This window comes from Equus asinus, chromosome 20, assembly GCF_041296235.1.
Source record: "Equus asinus isolate D_3611 breed Donkey chromosome 20, EquAss-T2T_v2, whole genome shotgun sequence".
NCBI classification, from domain to species: Eukaryota; Metazoa; Chordata; class Mammalia; order Perissodactyla; family Equidae; genus Equus; species Equus asinus.
The window spans coordinates 25783253-25806023 of record NC_091809.1 but is presented as its reverse complement, the minus strand read 5'-3'; the positions used below and the strand labels follow the sequence as shown (position 1 = coordinate 25806023).

At 40.3% G+C, this 22771-nt stretch overlaps 1 protein-coding gene across 5 annotated transcripts in view; it reads right to left on the bottom strand.

The window, feature by feature from the left end:
* Positions 1-22771, bottom strand: part of LOC106826951 (zinc finger protein 709-like) — a 41398-nt gene that overhangs the window by 5682 nt on the left and 12945 nt on the right. For 2 of the 5 annotated variants that reach the window (XM_070492150.1, XM_044752437.2), the window contains one exon: positions 20749-20800. The exons of the other annotated variants lie outside the window; for them this stretch is intronic. In XM_070492150.1, the coding sequence (XP_070348251.1) occupies positions 20749-20772 (24 nt within the window). In that variant the 5' untranslated portion in view covers positions 20773-20800. The remainder of the gene's footprint in view (positions 1-20748; positions 20801-22771) is intronic. 5 annotated transcript variants of the gene reach the window in all.

The following is a 22771-nucleotide window of genomic DNA, read 5'->3' as shown; positions in this document are numbered from 1 at the left end:
TGAAAACTCAAGGGCAAGCACTAAAAGAGTTTTTTAAAAAATGTGCAATTGATATTCTAACAGAAAAGAAAAAGAATCATATAAAATGCTGAATTTCAGCCAAAGAAGGTGGAAGACAGAAACAACAAGAGCAAGATATAAGAAACAGTAAAAGAGATGATATTAATCCAGCTGTATTAATAACCACCTTAATCATCAATGATCTTAATATAATTGAGAGATACAGTAATATCAGATTTATAAAAAACAAACAGTTATATACTGTCTATAAGAAATCCACTTTCAATATGAAGACACACATAGATGAGGGGTAAAAGGATGGAGAAAAATATCCCATGCCAACACAGGTCAAAAGAAAGTTGACATATGTATATGAATAGATAATGCAGATTTCAAACCAAGGAAAATTCACAGATTGAGAGGGGCATTACATAATGATAAAGGGGTCTGTTCTCCAAGAAGGCACAGCAATACTTCATGTGTATGTGCATAAGAGAGAGGCAAAATACATAAGGCAAGAGCTGACAGAATACAAGCAGAAATAGATGAATTGAGTTCAATAGTTGGAGAATTCAACACCCTCTTATTATGAATTATAAACTCCAGTAGGCAATGAGAAAGGACAGAAGTGAATGGAACAGCACTGTGAAAGAAGTGGATTTCTTCATGGAACACTTCATGCTACAACAGCAAAATATACATTCTTCTCAAGGTCACGTGGAACATTCACTAAGACAAACCACATTCTGGGACATAAAGCACACCTTGACAAATCTGAAAGAACAGAAATCACATAAAATATGCTCTCAGACCACACAGGCATTCATCTAGAGGTCAATAACAAGAAGATAGTTGGAAAACTCCCAAATATGTGGAGATTCAACAATACATTTCTAAATAATACAGAGGATCAAAGAAAAAGTCTCAAGAGAAGTGAAAAATTATTTTCAATTAAATGAAATGAAAACAGAACATACCAAACGTTCTTAGATGCAGCAAAAGCAGTGCCTAGAGGGAAATTTATGCCATTGAACAATTACACTGGGAAAACCAAAGATCTATAATAAAAAATGTAAGCATCTACCTTAGGAAACAATAAAAGGAAGAGCAAATAAAACCCAAAATAAGCACAATAAAAACTAATAATAAAAATTAGAAAAGAAATCAATGTAATTGTCAGAAACCAACAGAGAAAATTAAAACAAAAAAAGCTGGTTCTTTGACAAGATTAATAAAATTTTTAAATATTTAGTCAAGATAACCAAGAAAACAGGGAAGACATATTACTAATATAAAAAAGGAAAGGAGGGGGAAATAAAATAAAAAAGGATTTGATAAAATCTAACATCCATTTATGATACCAAACTAGTAATAGGACTCTCACTACTTGAAAAGGAACACCTTTATGAATTCTGCAGCTAAATGGATAACATTTGTTCTATATGGCACAATTGTGTCCGTGAAACCTCAGAAAGAATTCATAACAAGAGAAGTAACTCCTGGAATTAATAAGAGAGTATAACAAGGTTGAAAGATATATGAGTCAACGGCTTTCCTTATAGACCCACACAAATATAGTCAACTGATCTTTGACAAAGAAAGAAAAGCAATTCAGATGAAAAAGTAAGTCTTTTAGACAAACAGTGGTGGAAATAATGGATACCCACATGCAAACACACACATAAAATGAATGTAGACAGAGAACTTACACCTTTTACAAAAATTAAGTCAAAACACATCACAGATCTAAATGTAAAATTCCAAAGGAATAAACTCCTAGAATATCACATAGGAGAAAAACTAGCTAATCTTGGGATTGGATGAATTTTTAGACACAAGCCAAAAAGCAAGGTCCAGAAAAGAAAAAAAACAAAATTGTACTTCCTTAAAATGAAAATCTCCTACTCTGAGAAAGACAGTAAGAGAATAAAAACACAATTTACAGAGTAAGAGAAAATCTTTGTAAAACACTTATCTGATAAATGAGTGGTATCAGAAATATCCAAAGAACTCTTAAAACTCAACAGTCAGAAGACAAACAACCCAACTAAAAAACGGGCAAAAGATGTGAAAAGACAGATCATTGAATAAGATATATAGATAGGAAATAAGCAATATACAAACATGCTTCACATGAAAAGTCATTAGGAAATTGCAAATAAAACAATGAGGTAACATCAAACACTTATTAAATGTGGAAAACTCAAAACAGTCAGAACACTAAATATCGTTGAAGATGCAAAGCTACAGGTAATCCTCATTCACTGTTGGCGGGAATGGAATTTGGTGTGCCTACAATGGAAGACAGGAACTTTCTTTGAAAACAAACTACACTGTTGCTACATGGAATAACATCCACCAATAAGGCACCTTGGTATTTTTCCAAATGAGCTGAAACCTTATGTTCACACAAAAGCTACATTTGAATGCTTATAGGTGCTTTATTCATAATTGGCAAGAGTTAGAGTTTTAAGCAAGATGTCCTTCAAGTGTTGAATAGATAATCAGTGGTGTATCCATACAGTGAAATACTGTTTAGTGATAAAAGAAATGGGGTATCAAGCCATGAAAACACATGGAGAACCTAAAAAGTATATTCCTAAGAAGCCAATGTGACAAGACTATGTAGTATATGATTCCAAGTACATGACATTCTGGAAAAGACAAACCATGAGCCAGTAGAAAGATCTTTGGTTGTGAAGGATTTGGGGGTTGGAGGGAGGCATGAGTCAATAGGTGGAGCACAGGGGAGTTTTAGGGAAGTGAAACTACACTCCATGATACAGAAATGATGGATCCATGTCATTACACATTTGCCAAAACTCATGCAGTGTGTAACACACAGAGTCATTGCTAATATACACTGTGCACTCTAATGCACCAATATGGGTCAGAAATTGTAACAAATGTACTACAGTAATACAAAACATGAAAAGTAGTGCAAACTGGGTGGATGCAGAGAAAAGGGTCAAGTGGAAAGTATGTAAATTCTGATCAATTTTTCTGTAAACCTGAAAGTGTTCTAAAAAATACTGAAGTCTTTCAAAAAAAAAGATGCCAGACAGACTCATTACAATTCACCCCTGATGACTGAAACAGGACATCTTTGATTCAACTAATTTCAACTGATCTCAATAAGCCAGTTATGCTGCTCTGTGAGACTGAGACCCTTAAGGGAGGCGAAACTTCCATCAAATGCCTTGTTGGAGAGCACAGTTCTGTATCCTCTGAGAAGCGCCATGGTCACTATCAGTCGTGTCAGAACTCCAAGGTGGATAACAAGTATCCTAGTGGGTCCTTGTATTGTAGACCTAGTAATGTACAGACAAGTATTACCTTGATTTCTATTTTGAGTATCTCTGAGTCAAGAGATTCCTAGAGTTCTTTTACCACAAAGGGGCGCCTCTTAGACAATCATCCAAGAGTTTGTGAGCATATGTAGATGAGCCCAATTTCTGGCCAGTGGTAAGATGACTGCCTGATGTTTGTTAGCTCTAATGTTCCTTTGGTTTGGTGTTTCATCACGGATGTCCCAGTTAAGAGATGAAGAGCAGCAGCACTCTACTGAGCTCCATTATGCACAAATACGTATTGTCCTCGAAGTCCATGCACTCCCCAGTGCTGTATGTTCAGTTAATCCCAAGGAACTACCCAGGGAACCAAGGTGTCTGGGAGAGGGGTGACCTCCTTCAGCACCCTGGCATCTTTCAAGGAACTGAAGAAACACCATCCCCTCCTGCAGGTGGCATACGCTGCAGGGCCAAGGTTAGGCTCCATCATATCACAAGTAGGGTCAGTAGCTGGGCTGAGTGGACAGGGTGCTGTTTCCAAGGCCAAAGGCATAAGTACCCTGGTAGAGCATCACATGCTCAGTGCTGTGAGAGCCTCTGTTTTCAAGAGATCTCAGTATGAGATGACAAAGCAGCTCTAACGGCATATAGCGTGGGGTCTAGAGCACTTTTTTCCATAAGAGGCCTACGGACAACTTTAGCCCCTCCTCTGAGAGCCTCACATCACTGCCATCAGGGTCAGAGGCCTCCTCCATGACAACTGGTTGGTTTATAGAGTGTAAGGACCCAGGCCTAAGTTGGGTTCAAAATAATCCCTTTGCTGTGACAAACTCAGACTGTGGTGTTGCTCACTATAACCCAGAGTGTCAGGATCTTTGTTGCAAAAGACACAGGGGCAGCAGCCGCAGAGTTACCTAGCGGTCCTGGTGTGCCCTCTGTGATCTCATCACCTACTGGCTATATTTTCCTCTCTTCTCTTTTTCTTTGAAATAATTGGTTTGTAAGGAGTGACCATTGATGGGGTCAGCTCATTGACAGGGTATAATCCTCCTCATAATCCTAGTGCCCCAAATATCAAGGCAACCCCAACCTTAGTCTCACATTCACTCTAAACACAGATAGATTCCAAGACACTGACTGAGGGCCACATTGAGGAGGGCCTCATTTCCAGACTCCTGCTCTTGAGGGACGAGGAATTACCAAAACTGCCACCTTGGAGTCCTCTGTATGTAGAACCCAGGCTTGGTGGGGTCCACAATGAAACACAGGGCAGCACAGCGCCCAGGAGGAGCTGCCCAGCAAGCAGCAGCCCACAGTGCAGGAGCCTCCAGGCTTTCTCATCAGCCTGTCCAGGGAAGAAGGCCCAGGGGAAAAGGGAGGGCGAGGCTTAAATTGTCAGAAGTCAAATATCAAATATGTGGACCCTGGCCAATCATTAAAGAACAAACATGGGTGAGAAAAACAGGCATTCCCCCTGGCTTGCATTTTTATAAAGAAACACTAACAGGATGGTGAAGCAGTGATCAAAACTGGCCATGTGAGGTAGGTTGGAGTCAGAGCAGAGGAGCGGGGCAGGACGAGCAGGCGGGGAGTCTCCTTAAGGGAGTTTCCTTTCTTAGGAAAATTTTTAACCTTCCCATGCATTATTTATTTAAAATAAAGAGAGGAATTTATATACAGTGACAAATAAAAATGGCAAGTAATAGGATGTATTGGAGTATATAAGGAAACCATTTTGTGTAAACCTAATTCGGCCTGACCTTGTCTTTCCAAAAGGGCCTGACCGAGGCCATAGAGCATGCATTGTATATCTGCTTTAGACATTCCCTATGGCAAGAACAAAGGCCCTTGAGATAAAGGTGCAACTTCCCTCCCCCTCCCAACGTTGGCATTCCCTTAAGGATTAAGCATCTTTCCTTAGGCTAGGAACTGATTGCTGCACTCACCTGTGACCACCCAGCTCGAGACAACAGACTTGCTTCCTGCTGCACAGACCCACTACGGGCTGTGTCCATCAAGCGCTGTGCTGACAGAGCAGTCTCCTGATTATTGTGGGAGGGACGTTTCAATCATATGTGAAACGTCCTGTATGGGGGTATATAACCACTCTGTACACCTCACTTCTTTGGTGCCCTTTCTTCCTTTGGGAAGAAAGGCCCCGGGCCATGGTCCTCAGATTTTAGCTCAGAATAAACTCTCCCAAATTTTCATTTATAGATTGGTTATGGATTATTTTCATCGACAACACCATATTTTCCTATGCTTGATGATTATTTTTAATTAACTTTTTGGATTTTAAAATTAATTTAACTTTAACATTTCTTCATAGGAAACCATGACAAGATTTAATCCTTTAAACACTAATAAACATAAAACAGTAAACCATAAACAACTTACAAATTCCTGTCTAACAAAAAGGAGAAAGGGCATTATCGTTTGTCCCTCCACTCTATTTCATACTGGAGATATTTTCAGGAAGGAGTACACTAGGGGTCTGCAATTAAGCCCTGCAATAAACTTGGAATTTCAAAGATTTACTTTATGTGTTTTACTTTATGTGTTAAGCTTTATGTGTTTCCTCATATCAATGCAAATAGAAATTCAAGTGTTTTCCTCACATCCATTAAAATAGGAATTCATTTGCCTTAGGAATAGTATACCCTTTTAAATGTCAAAGTTCCCTCAGAACATGGACACACAAAAACTGACATAAAAATGGAAAATGCACCTGAGAACTTAAGTACACCCATCTCATATCACGAGGTTCTCTTGTCTAAATGAAACAAAAACTCTATTTGGCTCCACAATGTTCTTGCCTTATTCATATCCTATCTCACAATCAACTTACATTTTAATTCCCCACCGCTAATGGAGACTAGAATCAAAGGGCTGCAACCTTCAATGGATAAAGGAATCTAAGGACAGAAACATGAATATTCGAATCAGCTCATAGAAGCAGCCTGCTTCTCTATAGTTCAGAAGGAAAACCCACATTCAGAAAGTGACCATGTTCCCAGATGTGGGGTCCCAGCTGAGATGTCACCCCTACAGTGCTTTGGCCTAGTGAAGGAGGGTAGGGACCCCTGAGCAGCCACAGGAGTGAACTCTGGGAGCCCCACACACCCTCCCTCTCCTGTGAGCATGGAAGCACTGCCTCCCCCAGGTTCTCACTCTCACAAGTGAGGAAACTCTCAGCCGGATTCAGTTTAAGCTTCTGACCCACATGAACTCCAAATTCATAAACCTTTATCCACAGAACACATGATCTTCACAGACTTTCTCACTGTGCACAAATTATACTCTCAGTGCACCTAAAGTGTGAGTGCAAAACTCAAACATAACATTAAAATGTCCAGGCCTAAGAACCACAACCACAGCCTCAGAAAGGGCGTCACTCCCCACCCCAGGAGCACATGCACCCCCAGCTTTCCAGGGCTCTGCAGCTCCTCTCAGGATCAAGGCTCCTTCCATGGGGGTGTGAGCAGTAGGACACCTGCAGGGGAGGCTCCCCAGGAAGGACAGCTGGACCTGCAAGGCCTTCCCTCTGCAGGCTCAAGGGGGCCTTAGCTTGGGTCTTAGAATGTGGGCCTCTGCTCCACCTGGAGATGCTTCGGATGTTGCAAAAATCACTGTTATTTCAAATGACACAAACCCAGTTTTTGAATAATCCAGCAAAATCACTTAAACTCAGTCTTTATGTGGAAAACAAGGAAGAGATTATAAGGCAGTTTTACTAGTTCAACTAAAAAACTGTAAAAATCTACTCCTTTCAGGAAAAAAAGTTAATTATTATCCCATGGCAAGAAATCACACTTGAACACTTGGGGTCTGCATGTCTATGTCCCAGAATTTCATTTAATAATATCCAAAAGTAAAGAACAGACCTCAGAAACTTACTACACACGTTCAGGGGAAGAAAGAGTGAAATGAGAATTCTCAACAAATGGAATGTAATACGAAAATGTTTTATTTTTTCTGAAATTCAGCTTTTTGTCTGTTTTTAACTATTTTATATTGTCTTCCAAGGTTTATTGATTAAATATATCTACGGTTATTGAAAAATGGAGACAGACGAGTTAGTAAATCTTTTCTAGGTCACAAACCTAAAGAGGGGCGGTGCTGACAGGACACATCACCCAGGAAAGTTTCTCAAGAGGAAGCTCCACCCAAAGGAGTGACAACTGCATGTCTGTGCCCAGAAAGACCCTGAGGGAGAGACAAGGATTTCATGCATTGTAGTTCCAGGTGGTTATTCTCTGCTTTCCTCTCATGTAAAATATCCATAGACAAATACCATCTTTAAGAAAGGGGCATCCATGGCTCTGGGGAATAACGATAAACAGCTAAAACACGAGTCTGTTTGATGCACCATGGAGGGCGAATAGTTGACAAGGATGCTGCGAATCTGAGGGGCAGGTGGCTTTGGGACCACAAGTAGCGATGTGAAAATTGAGACTGACTGGCAGCCCTGGAAGAGCTATCTGGAGGGACAGGGCTGTGGATTTGAGACCCTGCTCCCCAAATATTTGGAAAACTCAGGAAAAACTGGGCGCCTCCTGGGGAAAAAGGAGGCACTGAGGATCGCACAGAGTGCAGCTCCTCCCACGCAGGAACTCGAGACCAAGTCCCGAGTGTCCTGATGAGCCTCCCCGTGGTCACCCCACTATCTGAGGAGATGTGTGGCTGCGGGTGCAGAGCTGCCCAGAGAGGCCCCGGGGCCGAGTCACCATGTGCAGTGATGAGAGGACGCCTGGGAACGCTGGCTGTAGGCGCAGATCCGATGCTACAGCCGGAGGGGACTGAGGTCTGAGTAGCGCCACCTGCAGACCCAGATCCGCAGACGCTGGAGGCGACCGCAGGGAGGCCTGTCCCACCAGGGCCAGTTCTGACCAGCTCCTCCTCCCTGGCTCCAGCACACTCATCATTTCTAGGTCTCCCAGGTCACCCTGATTCCTTCCTGTAACCCCCACAGCCACAGGATGACAGGCTGCGGCAGAGCCACCAGAGGTTGTTAACAGCAGGTGACAACCAATCCAAAGCTTGGCAGGTGCATGAAGGGACGTCCCCTTCGGGGCCCTGCATCACCCCACCTACCTGCCCCAGCAGCTCCCCTGACTCGACAGTCCAGAAGGCCCTGGCCCTCACCCCCAGTAAAAGCTGATGGAGGGCTGTGTGGCTCAGAGAACCAGCCTAGGCAGGTGGCTGGAACCTGACTCACCTGGCACATTTGCACTTAAACAGGCCATTTTCTGGCCTGGGGCTGCCTCTGTTGTTTTCACCCAGCTCTTTGTGAACAGTGGGCACTGGTGTGCACTGGGAACTCCTGTTTCCAAATGGAGCAAGTACAGACAAGAGGATGGTCCAGGCCAGGCCACACTGGAGCAAGAGGGAATGGCGTCCTTTAGGGATCAAGGGCTTGCCATAGGCTGTGAGGCCAATCATGGAACTGTGACCCTTATTTAGAAATGCAGACACTTAACTGTGACCTCACTATCTATAATAAAGAGTCAGGCTCCATTTTAATCTGTGATCCTTGCTAGCGATGAGCCTTCCGCCCATCCCTCCCCACCCCACTCATGTGGTACTCAACATAAAGAATCCCAGAGCTCTTGGCTCTGACGGGAAGTTTGAGTCCCACAGCCATAGCCTGGGAGCAAGGACTCTTCTCAGTCTGATCACAGGGTGTCACATGTGCTCATTAAAGTCTAAGGTGTACATATTATTTCGGAAGGAAATTTATTTCAGATCACTTTTTGCCCATGTCACTAGAGAGCTTTAAAATTTGTTAACCACTATAATATCTGGATCTGAGGAAACTGATCTTTATTTTCACTGCTATAAGAAAAACAATAAGTCCTTACGTAAGCATGGGATGCACCTGGAAATTCTTCCCCCCCTCGTCCCCCAGCTTTATTGAGGTATAATTGTCTGTATTTAAAGATTACAACGTGATGATTTGATATATGTATATAATATTCATGCTTGAAATCTGCTAAGACAGAATGAAGCATTCTCACCACACAAAGTAACTAAGAACCTAAGAGTGATGGGTCATATGGTAATGTTAAGTTTTATATCTGAAGAAATCCCAGACCTTTTCCCACAGTGACTACACCATTTTATATTCACACCACCCACGTGTGAGAGTTCAAATTTCTAAATATACCCTCAACAAAACTTGTTCTTAACTCACTTCTTGACTCTAGCCATCCCAGTGGTTGTGAAGTGCTATCTCACTGGGGTTTTGCTTTGCATTTCCTTGATGACTAAGGATGTCCAGCATCTTTTCATATGCTCTTGACCATTTGTCTATCTTCTTTAGAAAACAGTGTATTCAGATCCTTTGCCATATTCAAATTGAGTTATTTGACTTTTTATAATTAAGTTTTAAGAGATCTTTAGATATTTTCAATACCAGTTTATCAGATATATGATTTGTGAAATTTTCTTTCATCCTGAGGGTTGTTTTCACTCTTGCCTTATTTTACTTTTAATTGTGGTAATATACACATACCATAAAATTTACATTTTCACCATTTTTTAAGTGTATAGTTCAGCTGTAGCACATGTCAGAATCTGCTTTCTTTTTCAAGGTGAATAAAATGCCATTGTACATATGTGCCAACTTTTTCGATCCATTCGTCTGCTGATTGGCACTTGAGTGACTTCTACCTTTTGGCTAATGTGAATAATGCGAATATAAACATGAGTGGACGTATATCTGTTTAAGACCCTGCTTTCAATTTTCCTTCAAGTCCTAGAAGTAGAACTGCTAGTTCAGATGGTAACTCAGTTTGCAATTTTTGGAAGAACTGCCAAGCTGTATTTCTTACCATCAACATAATTTTATGTTCCCAGTGACAGTGCACAAGAGTTCCAAAGGGTGTTTTCACTCTCTTGACAGTGTCCTTTGAGGCACAAAACTCATTAATGATGATGTCCAAATTACCTATTTTTGTTTTTGTTTTTGTTCTTGCTGTACTATCTACTAACTCTTTGCCAAATCTAAGGTCAGGAATTTACTCCTACATTTTATCTAAGTGTGTTATCATTTACTCTTATCTGTAGGTCTTTATCCTTTCTGGCAAATTATTGTATGTGGTGTCATATAAAGATGAAAACTCTTTCTTTTGCATATGGCTATCCACTTGGCCCAGCACAAATTTATGCAAGAATATTCTTGCCTAATTCTTGGCATCTTTTTCAAATATCAGTTGACCACAGATACATGGGTTTATTTCTCAGAACTCAATCTATCCCATAGATCTGTATGTCTATCCTCATGTTAGTACCACACTCTTACTCTTGCATATAACATGGTGTGAAACCAGGACATGTTACTCCTACCACTTTTTTTCTTTTTCAAGATTGCTTTGTCTAATCTGATTCCCTTGGCATTCCATGTAACTTTATGAGAGCTGACAAATTTGTATAAAGGAATAAGCTGGGATCATGACAGGCACGTGCTGAATTTCAGATCATGTGGAGAACAGTGGCATTTCACCTATGTTAAATTGCCTGATTCATGAAATTGAGATGTTTTCCCATTTATTTATACATTTTTAATTTCTCTTGACATCTGGCAGTTTTCTGAGTATTCATTTTCTACTTCTTTTGCTAAATTTATTCCTAAGTATTTTATTCATTTTGATTTTGTCAATACATTTCTTAATTTCATTATCAGGTTGTTCAATGCAAGTGTACAGAAATGCTATTGATTTTTATATTTTGATCTTGAATCTTATCATGTTGCTGACCTTAATTATCAGTTCTAATAATTTTCTTACTGGATTCCTTTCAGTTTTGTAAAAACAAGATGTCTCAGCTAAAATAGGGATAGTTTTACATCTTGGTAAGCAATCTCTATGTATTTCATTTCCTTGTCTTGCATAATGATTCTGGCTAAAATCTCCAGTATATTCTAGAATAGAAGTGGCAAGAGCAGACATCCTCCTTTGGTGCCTTATTGTCAAGGGGAAAGCATCCAGTTTTTCACAATTAAATACTATATTAGCTGTGGCTTTTCCATAGATGCTCATTATGATGTTAACATATTTCCTTCTAGTCCTGGTAATCTGAGTGCTTTAATCATGGAAGGGTACTGGATTTTGTCCACTATTTTCCCTGAGTCTTTTGAAATGATCTGCCACTTTTCCTTTTTATTCTATTGATATTCTTTATTATATAAGTGGATTTTGAGATGTTAACCCAACTTCCATCCCTGGAATAAATCCCACTTGGTCATGGTATATAATTCTTTTATATGCTGCTGGATTGAGTTTGCTGGTATTTGTTGTACTGGCCTCACAAAATGAGTGCAAACTATTCTCTCCATTCTAATTTTAAGGAGTGTGTGAAGAGTTGGTACTAAATAATCTTGGAATGTTCAGAGAATTCTGTGTTGAAGCCATCTGGGCCTAGGCTTACTATGTGGGTGGCTGGTTGTTTACTAATTCAACCCCTTCGCTTTTTACAGTTCTATTCAGATTTTCCACTTAGTCTTGATTTAGATTCAGTAGTTTTTGTCTTTCAAGGGATTTGTCCATTTCATCTCAGTTATCTAATTTGTTGCCATACAATTGTTGATGGATTTCTTTTATAATCTTGTTTCTGTAATGTCAGTAGTAATATCCCTCTTTCTTTCTGATTGTATGAATTTGAATCTTCCTCTCTTTCTCTAATTCAATCTAGTTGATAAATTTGTTCATCTTTCTGTAGATCCCACTATGGGTCTCACTGATTTCCTCTGTGGCTTTTTGTATTCCTCATTTCCTTAATTTCTGCTCTAATTTTTATTTCTTTTTCTACTTGCTTTGGGTTTGGTTCCTCAACTTTTCAAGTTTGTTAAGGTGAAAGGTTACGTTATTGATTCAAGATCTCTCTTCTTTGTTAGTATAGGCATTAATGGCTATACATTTATTTCTTTCTACCTTGTTAGATGCAGGCCACAAACTCTGACCCTTTAGGTATGATATAATGTTCCTCATTATCTCTAATAATATATTTTGTTTTATAGTCTATTTTGCTAGATATTTGCATCATCTCTCCAGCTGTCTTGGGAGGGCTATTTCCACATGTATATTTTTGCTAGCTTTTTACTTTCAATCTGTATCTTTGAATCTACAGTGTGCTTCCTATACTTAGCATATTTAAATCACGGTTTGTTTAATCTGAGGTGAGAATCTCTCTCTTCTGTTTGGAAAATGTAATCCATTCACCTTTATTATTACTGACATAGTTGCAATTACACCTGTCATTTTACTTTCTTTTTCTACAATTTTCATGTAGGTTTTGGTCTCTCTTCTCCTCCTTTATGGTTTTCTATTGCACTCACTGAATGTTTTCTAATGTAGCATTTTAATTTTTAAATGACTTCACTATAATTTTGAAGGTCTTTTTTTTAGGGGTTGCTCTACTACTTGACAAATACTTCTTAATTTACAAGGAGCTTCAGATTTCTACTATTTCAATTCCAGTGATACAATCTTTACTCATATATAGCTCTATTCTCTTTTGCCATTTTTGTGGTATTATTGTTGTTATATAGTTTATACCTATTAATGATATAACCAATAATATATTGCTACACTTTTTTTTTTTTTTTTTGAGGAAGATTAGCCCTGAGCTAACTGCTGTCAATCCTCCTCTTTTTGCTGAGGAGGACTGGCCCTGGGCTAACATCCGTGCCCATCTTCCTCTACTTTATATGTGGGACGCCTACCACAGCATGGCTTGCCAAGCGGTGCCATGTCCGCATCCGGGATCCAAACCCGTGAACCCCGGGTCACCAAAGTGGAATGTGCACACTTAACTGCTGCGCCACCCGGCAGGCCCCTGTTTTCGTTTCTTTACGTCGATATCAGTTAGCATCCTGAGTCACTTGCTTTCAACCTAAAGAACTCTTTCATTAATATCATAAGGCAGTTGTCTATGGACAATTTTTTCAGGTTTTCTTACTCTGGAAAGGTTTTTAATTCATCTTTATATATTACAAGGTAGTTTTGGTGAATATAGGATTCTTGGTTGACAGGTTTTTTCTTTGTGCATTTTGCATATGTTATCCCTCTGCCTTCTCGCCTCCCTTTTACCTGCTGAGATGTCACTTGTTAATTTTACTGGGTTTTCCTGTAAGAGTTGGGTAATTTTTTCAATTGCTGTTTTTTCCCCAATGTATAGTCCCTAATTTCCCATATATTTGCATGTCTCGTATTTTTGATGCAATCCAGACATTTTTGGTCATAAATTGTAGCAACTCTGGGTACAGGTCCCCTTCCTACTGGGACTTTTTATTATTGGCTTTATTTGTTCAGTTGACTAGGTGGATTATTTAAGTCTGTGTCCTCCACACAGAGTGAAAACTCTGATGTAGCTCCTAGAATCGGCATGGCTTTGGGTGTGTCTGTCATGAGACTGTGGCATTGGAGGGCTGTCTTCCTCTTTCATGGACACACCCAGTGGTTAAACTAGATCAACTGCTGGCTGCTTGCTCTAGTGTTTTCACCAATGTCCTGGGGGCATAACTTGCTCTACCAAATTGTCCAGTGAAATTCTGGCTTCTTTGCAGAAATACTTTCTGATGTCACTGATATTTGTTCTGACCCTTGGAAGCCTCCTCCCAGCAGTCTAATTCCCTGGTTCTTTCCAGAAAACTAGTCAGCCTACAGTCTAAGCTGTGTCTTCATTAAAATACAGAAACCCACTAATTTCACCTCACTCTCCACTTTCTTGAGAGTGTCCTCTGACTTGAATTTTCACAATGTTTTGCTGGCCAAGTTAATTCACTTGGGAAGGAATTAAGAGCTTTGTGTTTTATGGCTGGCTTTTCCCCATGTTCAGGTAAAATCTCTGTGCCAGGACTCTGGAGCTGTAGTGGAGACATCAGGAAGCCTCTCTGGGTGACAATGCCATTCTAGGGGCTGAGTGATCAGTGCAGTGGAGAGACAACAGCCAGAGTTGTCTTGATTGTCCCCCGTTACAGCCACCTCATGAGCTGGGGAAAGAGTGGTCAGTGCCCAGCATTCTCAGCACAGCATGAGCACAGCAGAGCCTTTGTACCATGAGGAGGGGCTGGGGCAAGAAGGGGTCCCCACATTTCACATGAACCAACAAAGGACTTAAATTCAGCAACAGGTAGCTGTGGGCAGGATGGGTAATGTTGAAGTCCTGCTCCTCCTGGGAAAAAGCCCCCCTTCTGGAAGCTTAGGGAGGGAGAACCTTGTCTTCTGGTTCGGGGGGCAGCGCTATGGAGAGGAGGGCTCACTTGCTGAGCTGAGAGGAGGGAGGGAGTGGACATGGTTCAAACCCCACACACTCTCCCCTTTCTCACAGAATTTCCATTGATTTTCTTGAATAGATGTTCCTCGCTTGCTGTTTACTTTCAGAACAATTTCCAGAGGCTTCACACGGTTGTTTTAAAATAATTTCCACCAGTTTCACTGGGGAGTGGGTCAGTGGAGCTCCTCATATTATTATACCCCCTAGTGCATTTATGAGTCTGCCCATATCAGCAAACCCTCTCCAGATTGATATACAATGGTACCACAAGCTGTAATATCACTTGTCATTGTACAGAGAAACAGAACTGAGAAAGTTAATTTTTTATGGTTTTAAAAAATGTATTACACACGTCAAAAAATTATTGTTTAGGTGATTAATACATAGAGCTGTGGCTTCACATTAACAATAAATCAGCCACTTGGTTATGAACTATTGTTAAAAAACAACCCACAGGCCCCAAATGGAGCCACTTTTCCTAGTACCACGTCCCGAAACCAGGGCTTAAGATCTCACCTACCTGCAGTTTCCACCTTCCCCAGGACTGCAATCTCAACTGGTCATCCTGGGAGTTTCTGGTCAGCACCAATGAGGCAATCTGCCACATGGGCTCCTCCATCCCCCAAAGGAAGATGAGATAATCCACCTATTAATCCCTATTGTCCCCAAAGGGAGGTAACCTCACCTAAAGTGATCCTTTTTTCTGTTTATGACTTCCCTATCCTGTTTTAAAACTTTCCTTTTCTATAGCCCTTTGGAGCTCCTCTTGACTTGCTGGATGGGATGTTGCCTAATTGTCCAAGAGATCCAATTGGATTACTAAAATTTACTCAGTTGAATATTTTTTATTTCACAGATTTGGTGCAGCAACGGGATCCAAAGTGAACTTCTGACAGCATTTAGGGATAATGAGAAACACAGATGAGGTAACTACGAACCCTTTGAGTTATCTGTCTTTCTCGCCATTTCTGAGGATTGTGGATAAGTTCCTTCTTGCTTCTGAGCTCCACTGTCTTGCCATAACCTCCCAATCTAACTGGCTTCCCAGTCATTTCCTGCAGTTGTCTAGAATCACTACGTTTGTGTCGGGAACTGCTGGTGGTTCAGACCACAACTGTACTTGGTTGGAGGCCCCAGTTCTTGATTCTGTCCTCAGATTCCAAGTTGGGAACTGCTGGTGGGAGCTGCAGTTTCCCATCTGTGTGGCATCAGTCTGCAGTCCCTATTGGTTGAGGTTCATTGGTTCAATCCATTCCCCACTCCGAGGTTCCATGTTGGGAATTGACGATGGGTACAGGGCCTTTTCCTGGGCAGTCACTGTAACATCTTTTGGTTACTGCTGGTGTGTTAAGGTGCACATGTTTGTTTTTCTTGTTTTACATAAATAAAGGCTATCGCTAAAGAGGATCTCACAGACCAAAAAGCTGCAAAAGTGGTAGGCGTGGGTGGGGCATTTAAAGGCTACTGGAGTGCTCACCACCTAAATCAAAGGCTCCCAGGTTAGGATAACTTGGTCAAGGATTGGGTTAGATTGACACTAGGTCACCTGCCAACCTCAGGAAAATTTCCATGCAATGAGGGCCACTGTGAAATCACACAATCTCCAACCCAGTGGACCATCCCATTGAGTATAAGTTTGTCTCCAACAGGTCCAAAGGCTTAGCTGAAAGAAATAGAATCCTTAAAATCTAAACAGTTAAGTATGCCACCTTTGGGCACAACTGCTTTTTTTCTAAGAACTATGGTCTCAGAAGGCATAAATCTCTACAAAAAAAAAGCAAAATCTTACTAAGATTTTTTGTGTCCTGAGAGCTTGGCTCGGTAACCGTCACATTGGGGGCCCCAAAATAAGGCTGAGTAGAAGTGCGAGCTGCACCCCATGTGCAGCTAGATCAGCTTGAACAGAAATGTGGGTGAAGCTCCATTGCAGCTAAGGGTCCTGCCAAACTGCTGTCAGCTCTCAGGGAAATAACAATGGCTATTTTGAGGAACGTTCAAACCAGATAAGATCATTTAAGAAATGCACTTAAAAACAAAAAATTCCAAAAACAGCTTCATTGAAAGTTTCATTGTAAAAAGTTAATGAAAAATTAAAGATATGACGTACCTGGAACAAGACTACACAACCGTAAACAAAAACTCACCAAGTTAATGGCCTTACAGACACCCCCATACGTACCCTCAAAGGAGGGGCCCCATAGAGGCCCCGCTCAAACTTGACAGGACTCCAAGGGATTTTTTTTGGTAAACTACTATGTTATTTCCTTAAAGAGCCAGCAGAAACTACAATTAAAATTAATGAAAAACATTGCCAAATTCTGGTATATACCAGAGTTTACAGTGTCTACTAAAACCCCACCTGGAGCCCGCAGATGAGGCCCAGGAAAATCTGGCAAAAACCACCTGTGGGTGAGAATTCTTACAGAGCTGGCTCTGCCAGATCACTGTCTGCAGGTCCCAGCTGAGAGAGGGAAAGAAAATGTCATGCTGTTCTTTCCTTTCCACATCCAGACCAATTGGCTACTCATCCTTTCTCTCCCAAAGATAGCTTCTTGCCTGTCTTCTTTTATGTCCTAAAAACCTGGCTTGCTTTCTGCCTGCCTGGGACAGATAAATTGCCTGTTCTTTATTCTGGCTATCTAAGAGAGGGACTCTAGATCTTGTGAAGATAATATGTCTTGTATCCTCCTTGGGGCCACCTCCTGAATCCAAGAGGTTGTTCGATATTGCCAGAAGTATCCACTGCTTGTCCTGGCCTGTCCTGGCTGAAATCTGACAAGATATTTGAAAGACTTTAATAATTTTCTAACCAGAAATTTGGCCACGTTGGAAGCTGATATTCAGTGCTTGATAGGAAAAACATTTTTTCCCCTTCTCCTCTAAGCTAAATGTACCCAGATGGAAAGGAAAGTATTCCACCATTGGTGGATGGGTGTGTCAGTCCTTTATCATCCAGGCCACAACTCAATTCTTTGAGGAATTGAGAGCAACTGTCCTTATATCACAAATTCTTGCAAAACTGCAAATGCAGCTCTAGAGGCAGTCAAAATTCCTTCTACCAATCCCCACACCTGCCCTATTCATCTCAAAGTGGTTCTAAATGATTTGCCTTAGGAAGTCAAAGGCCTTGGACGAACTTACATCCCTTCCCTGTGCCTCTGAGATGTAAATGTTAAAGTATGAACTTCAGGGAGGTCATTCTTATGAGAAGAAAAATGAAAGGGGAAAGGTCGTTTGAAACTTACGTAAATAAAAACCTTTTAAGCGCTTCTCCACAGATATTGGCAAAAGGTTTTAGCCATCTGAGCAGGTACCCTAACTTATTCCATCTACCAGAAAAACAACTTAGATCCAAATTCTTAGTAACTCGTGAGTTTTATATTATCGTACCTGTCTCATGGCTAAAATTTCACAATAAAAACTCTGTTTCTGTTTGCATTTGTCTGCGTGTATTGTAGATAGGTGGTTCTCTTCCACCTGCAGATGGTATTACTAAAATAAATTTGTAGAAGAGTTCTATTTAATTGGCTTAAACAAACAAGTCCCTAGTATTCAGCAACTTCTCAAAAATATAATAGAAACTATCGCAAATGCTTTTCAAGTTCACATGATATGGGAAACTATTTGGTATCAAAGCTAGTTTAAGTTTGTTGATTTAATTAGAACAGACCTGTCTTCAGTGTTATGAACACTGAATATAATGCAGAGATAACTCTATTCCACCTGGGTTTATTAACTAAATGAACTCATGTTCTCTCTTCCAAACTTTGTGAGCAAGAAAAATTCATTTGGGATAACAGCTAACTATCTAACGTCTAACGAAGTTTTAATGGGTAATCTAAACATTGTTAAGAACAAGCAAATTAAATAGATGCAAGTAAGGTAAGTTCAGAGGTGAACATTTTAAATAGTCTCCCCAAACTTCCTGGTAACCTGTAACCCTAACATTTTGCAGCGTCATTAAATGAGGAGTTAAGTGAAATACACTGAATCTCCCGATCATTTCCAAAACAGAGGAAATAGTCAAACATTAATTACTGAACATCGGTTTATCTACTTTTTGCTTCCTTCTACAGATGAATTAAAGATATTTGGATCTATGAGTAGATCCAAGATGTCTTGTGCCATGTTGAAAAGTTTACTGTGAGGAAGCACATTTTCTGGAAATTACAAAAAGTTTTTATAATAAGTCTGCCAATCCACAGAATGCTAATGTAACACAGTTCATAATTGCTTGCTTCCTGGTTTTCAATAGAAATCAAAAACTTTAAAGGGTTAAAAATTCTAATATATGTAACCAAAACTACTAAGAATAATAAGGAAAAGGAATTTTACGTGTAGTCATGGCTGGCTAAGATTGGAATAAATTTAATCAAGTAAATGACTTTTAATATAAAAGTAACCTGCTACAAAATTAGTATTTTGTTTTCTCTCTGTTTAAAGCACAAAGTTTTCTTGAACTATTGGTCTGCTCTTGATAATCTGAGACTATAAGAGGTTTATTTCTTTACCTTTTTAAGTAATCTGCCTATAGAAAAAAGATCTTGTGTCTTGTCAAAATAATCACCTACGTTCCATGTTGTCTTCACCAGGTCGTTGATTACTTAAACCCAGTACTCGCTATTAAAAGAGGTAAATTTTGCTCACAACTATGTAAACTTCTATATTTCCCTTTCAAATCTTTTGCCGTCACTTTGGTCAAATAGATAATGAAGTACTGTTTCATAATGATCAGTGATCCCATTTAGGCAAGCATCTAAAACCTTTTGGTATTTCTGACAAATTTCTCCAAAATCCAATTCTAAATGAAGACTCTTTGACTTTGAACTAACTTTGGGTTTTTCCAGAGGGACCCTGGAACATCTCAAAAGTTTTGTTCTCTCTCCTTATAAAAAGGGAGATGTTAAACTAACTAGGTATACTTGATATGTTAAATTACATGGGAAGCACTGTCATATAAGAAGTAATACCAGGTCTTCTTTATGTTGTGTCTGTGTAGCTAAGTGTTCTAAGTGTTCCAGAAATTGTGTGAAATTCTTGGAAATCTGATATGCCCTGATATTATGCTATCAGTCAAAATTCCAGCTATCTTAAAATGTTGTATGTTACAAAAAATAACCAATTTTCCTAGTTAATTCCATTAAAATGAACTCTTGTTAGATTTTTAACTATGGGCATTTTAAAGTCTTTTGTCATTTATACAGAGGTATTCTTACAATCTGATGCTTTTACAAAAGTGTTTCTGCTTCATCTTCAAGGAGATTAAAGGAAATGCCCTGTTTTTTTGCTGAGGAAGATTTGCCCTGAGCTAAGATCTGTGCCAATCTTCCTCTATTTTGCATGTGGGTCACTGCCACAGCATGGCCTCTGATGAGTGGTATAAATCTGCACCCAGGAACCAAACCTGGGCCACCAAAGTGGAGCATACCAAACTTAATGACTAGGACATGGGACTGGCCCCCAGGACTTTTTCATAAGTACAAATTTCTGATAACTAAGATCATAACAATGAATTGGTAAGAATAAAGACTGCCCTTAAATCTCCATGGAGAAACTATACCAGGTCCTCCTCTCTACCTAGATGACAGCCTAGCTTCAGGAGTTTGAACCTTAGGTATACACCTCCCAGCTGAAGAAGGCTCCACCTGACATCTGGTCCTGTCCAGATGCTGGAGACCTCCACATCAGATTGACAAGGGAGAGAAGTAGGTGACATGGAGGTAGACTGCTTCCTCCTCAGATGCCAGATCAAGACTTCATACTTTAGCTAAACATAAAGTCCTTCCTTCTTTTCTTTCTTCCCATTAGTCTGGAAAGGGCCTGGAAAGATAACACCATCAATCATATGTCCAAGGACAGTGCTAAGAAGGGTAACCTCTGGAATTTAGACCAACTTTTTACTTCAGCCTAGGAGACAATCTAACTGACTCCAGGCTTGAATGGGCAAATGCAACAATCCCTGCGAATGTCACCTTAGTGAGGAGTGGTTTGTGCCCTTACAGGATCTATCACTGTCTTTAGTAGTTATGATTCTCCTTGGGTCTATGAATGCCTGGATGGCTGGTGCATAACTAGGCAATGCCTCTTAGCTTATCTAACTGAGCCCCTAACTTTTCATAAGTGAACTAAGACATCATATGGTTGACTCCCCTGAATTTACATTGTTGAGTTAGAAAGGACCTACCAGGAGGCATTCAGGACCCGGCATTCACATCCTTTGATGGGGCCATACTTCCCTGGTTAGGAGTAAAAAAAGGAAAATGAGAAAATAATCAGAAAACCTCTCCTTAGCTCTTGCAGATATTGCAAAATCCATTGGTAAAACAAGAGCTGCCCAACAAAGATTCTTAGACTCTCTGGTCAAAGTTGTTCTTGGTAGCAAGATAGCCCTTGATTGTCTTTTAACTGAGCAAGGAGGTGTCTGTGCTGTGCCAACGCCACCTGCTGCACCTGAATTAACACTTCTGGGGAAGTTGAAACTCAATTATAGAGGATCACTAAGCAAGCAACTTAGCTTTTTAAAAAGGTGAGTCCTCCAATGGGGTCTTTCTTTGACTCACTTGATTGTGATTGGTTTGGGTCTTGGGGACCATGGCTCCTAAGTGCACTCCAGGTATTGAGAACTATCCTCTTATTATAGTCATAATAAACTTTCTGGTACACTGTATTCTCTCAAAAGCTTTAAATGCATGTTTGTAGCCACTAACCACCAAGCAAGTGATCTCCCTAAGACTGGAACCTCAGAAAAGGAGTCAAGAGATGACCAACTTAAAGAGTGTAAACCTGAAGCCTTGATCTATGAATGTCACAGGGGTTAAGGAAAAACATCATGACCTCTGGACAGCACCTAAAGGAACAACAGAAAAAGTGAACTTCACCGCAGTGGCTGCTGAGAGTGGTGCTAATGCCTTAAACTTTGATCATGTCTCTCAGTGAAGCTGAGAGTCTGATCAAAAAGAGGGAAATTGTGAAAAAGAAAACCAAAGGCCCCAAAGAGAGTCACTTTTGCTAGGCTTAGATCACCAAACCAGAAGCTTCAACCTTCCCTAGGAATGTAGTCTAAATGGTCAGTCTAGGATTTTCTGGTCAGCACCAATGAGGCAATCTGCTACATGGGCCTCTCCATCCCCCAAAGGAAGATGAGGTCATCCACCTAACAAGACCCTTGTGTCCCCAAACTGAGGTAACCATGCATAAAATAATCCTTTCTCCTACCTATGACTTCCTCGTCCTGCCTTTAAAAGCTTTTCCTTTCTGGAGTCATATGGAGCTCCTCTCTACTTCATAGAAGGGATGCTGCCCAAGTGATGGCTCAATAAAGCAATTAGATCTTTAAAACCTTCTCGGTTGAATTTTTGTTATTCAACACTATTAAATATAAGATATGGTTCATACACATTTATTTTTTTGATTATCATGAATCGTTTATTGTGAACATCAAGTTTCAAAAACTGAGCCTGAGATTTAAAAGCATGCCTGAAGGCTGCTCCTGACATGAATTCTAGCATTGGCATCTAGATTCCCCATGCTCATGTAGCTAACAGTGTAATTCATGTCTTGTAAGTCTTCAGCATTTATATAGAAGAAGCAATTTAAAGCATATTTTTTTTCTTCCCTTTGATATGCAAACGTTAAGTGGTTGACATTATAAAACATGGTTTGCTTTCCTGTTCATGTAAAAATAAATCCTGCACCTATTTTCACATCAACGGTGCTGTCCCACCAGCATGTGTAATGAAGAACGCTGGAGACTTGCTGCTACTGTCCCTAACCAGGCCGTCCCGGACCAAAGACAGGACCTAATAATCAGCATGATTAGTCAAACTCCAGGCAGTTATGCTGGGAGATGCCCTGGCCAACAGTCAACCTCATCTTCACATTTTTACAGATATGTAGGTCATTGCCAATGGTCTAGCTGCCTGGCAACAAGAACAACATGAGCTCCTTATCCAAGGTCACACTTTGAGAGAAAGTGCTCTGGGATAATCTTGCTCATAATCACTCAAATGCATAAGAAGGTCACACATGTCTCGGCACGTACTAAACATCAAACCACAGAGCCTCACTTCAACGCTCAGGCTGATAAATTAGTTACAATTTCTGAGACACCTACTGATACCTCAGCTGCACTCAGAAAGAGAGAAAAGAAACAGAGTGGAGAAGGACAGGCTTTGGAGTATCAAGACAGTGAGGTGCCCTTATGTTCC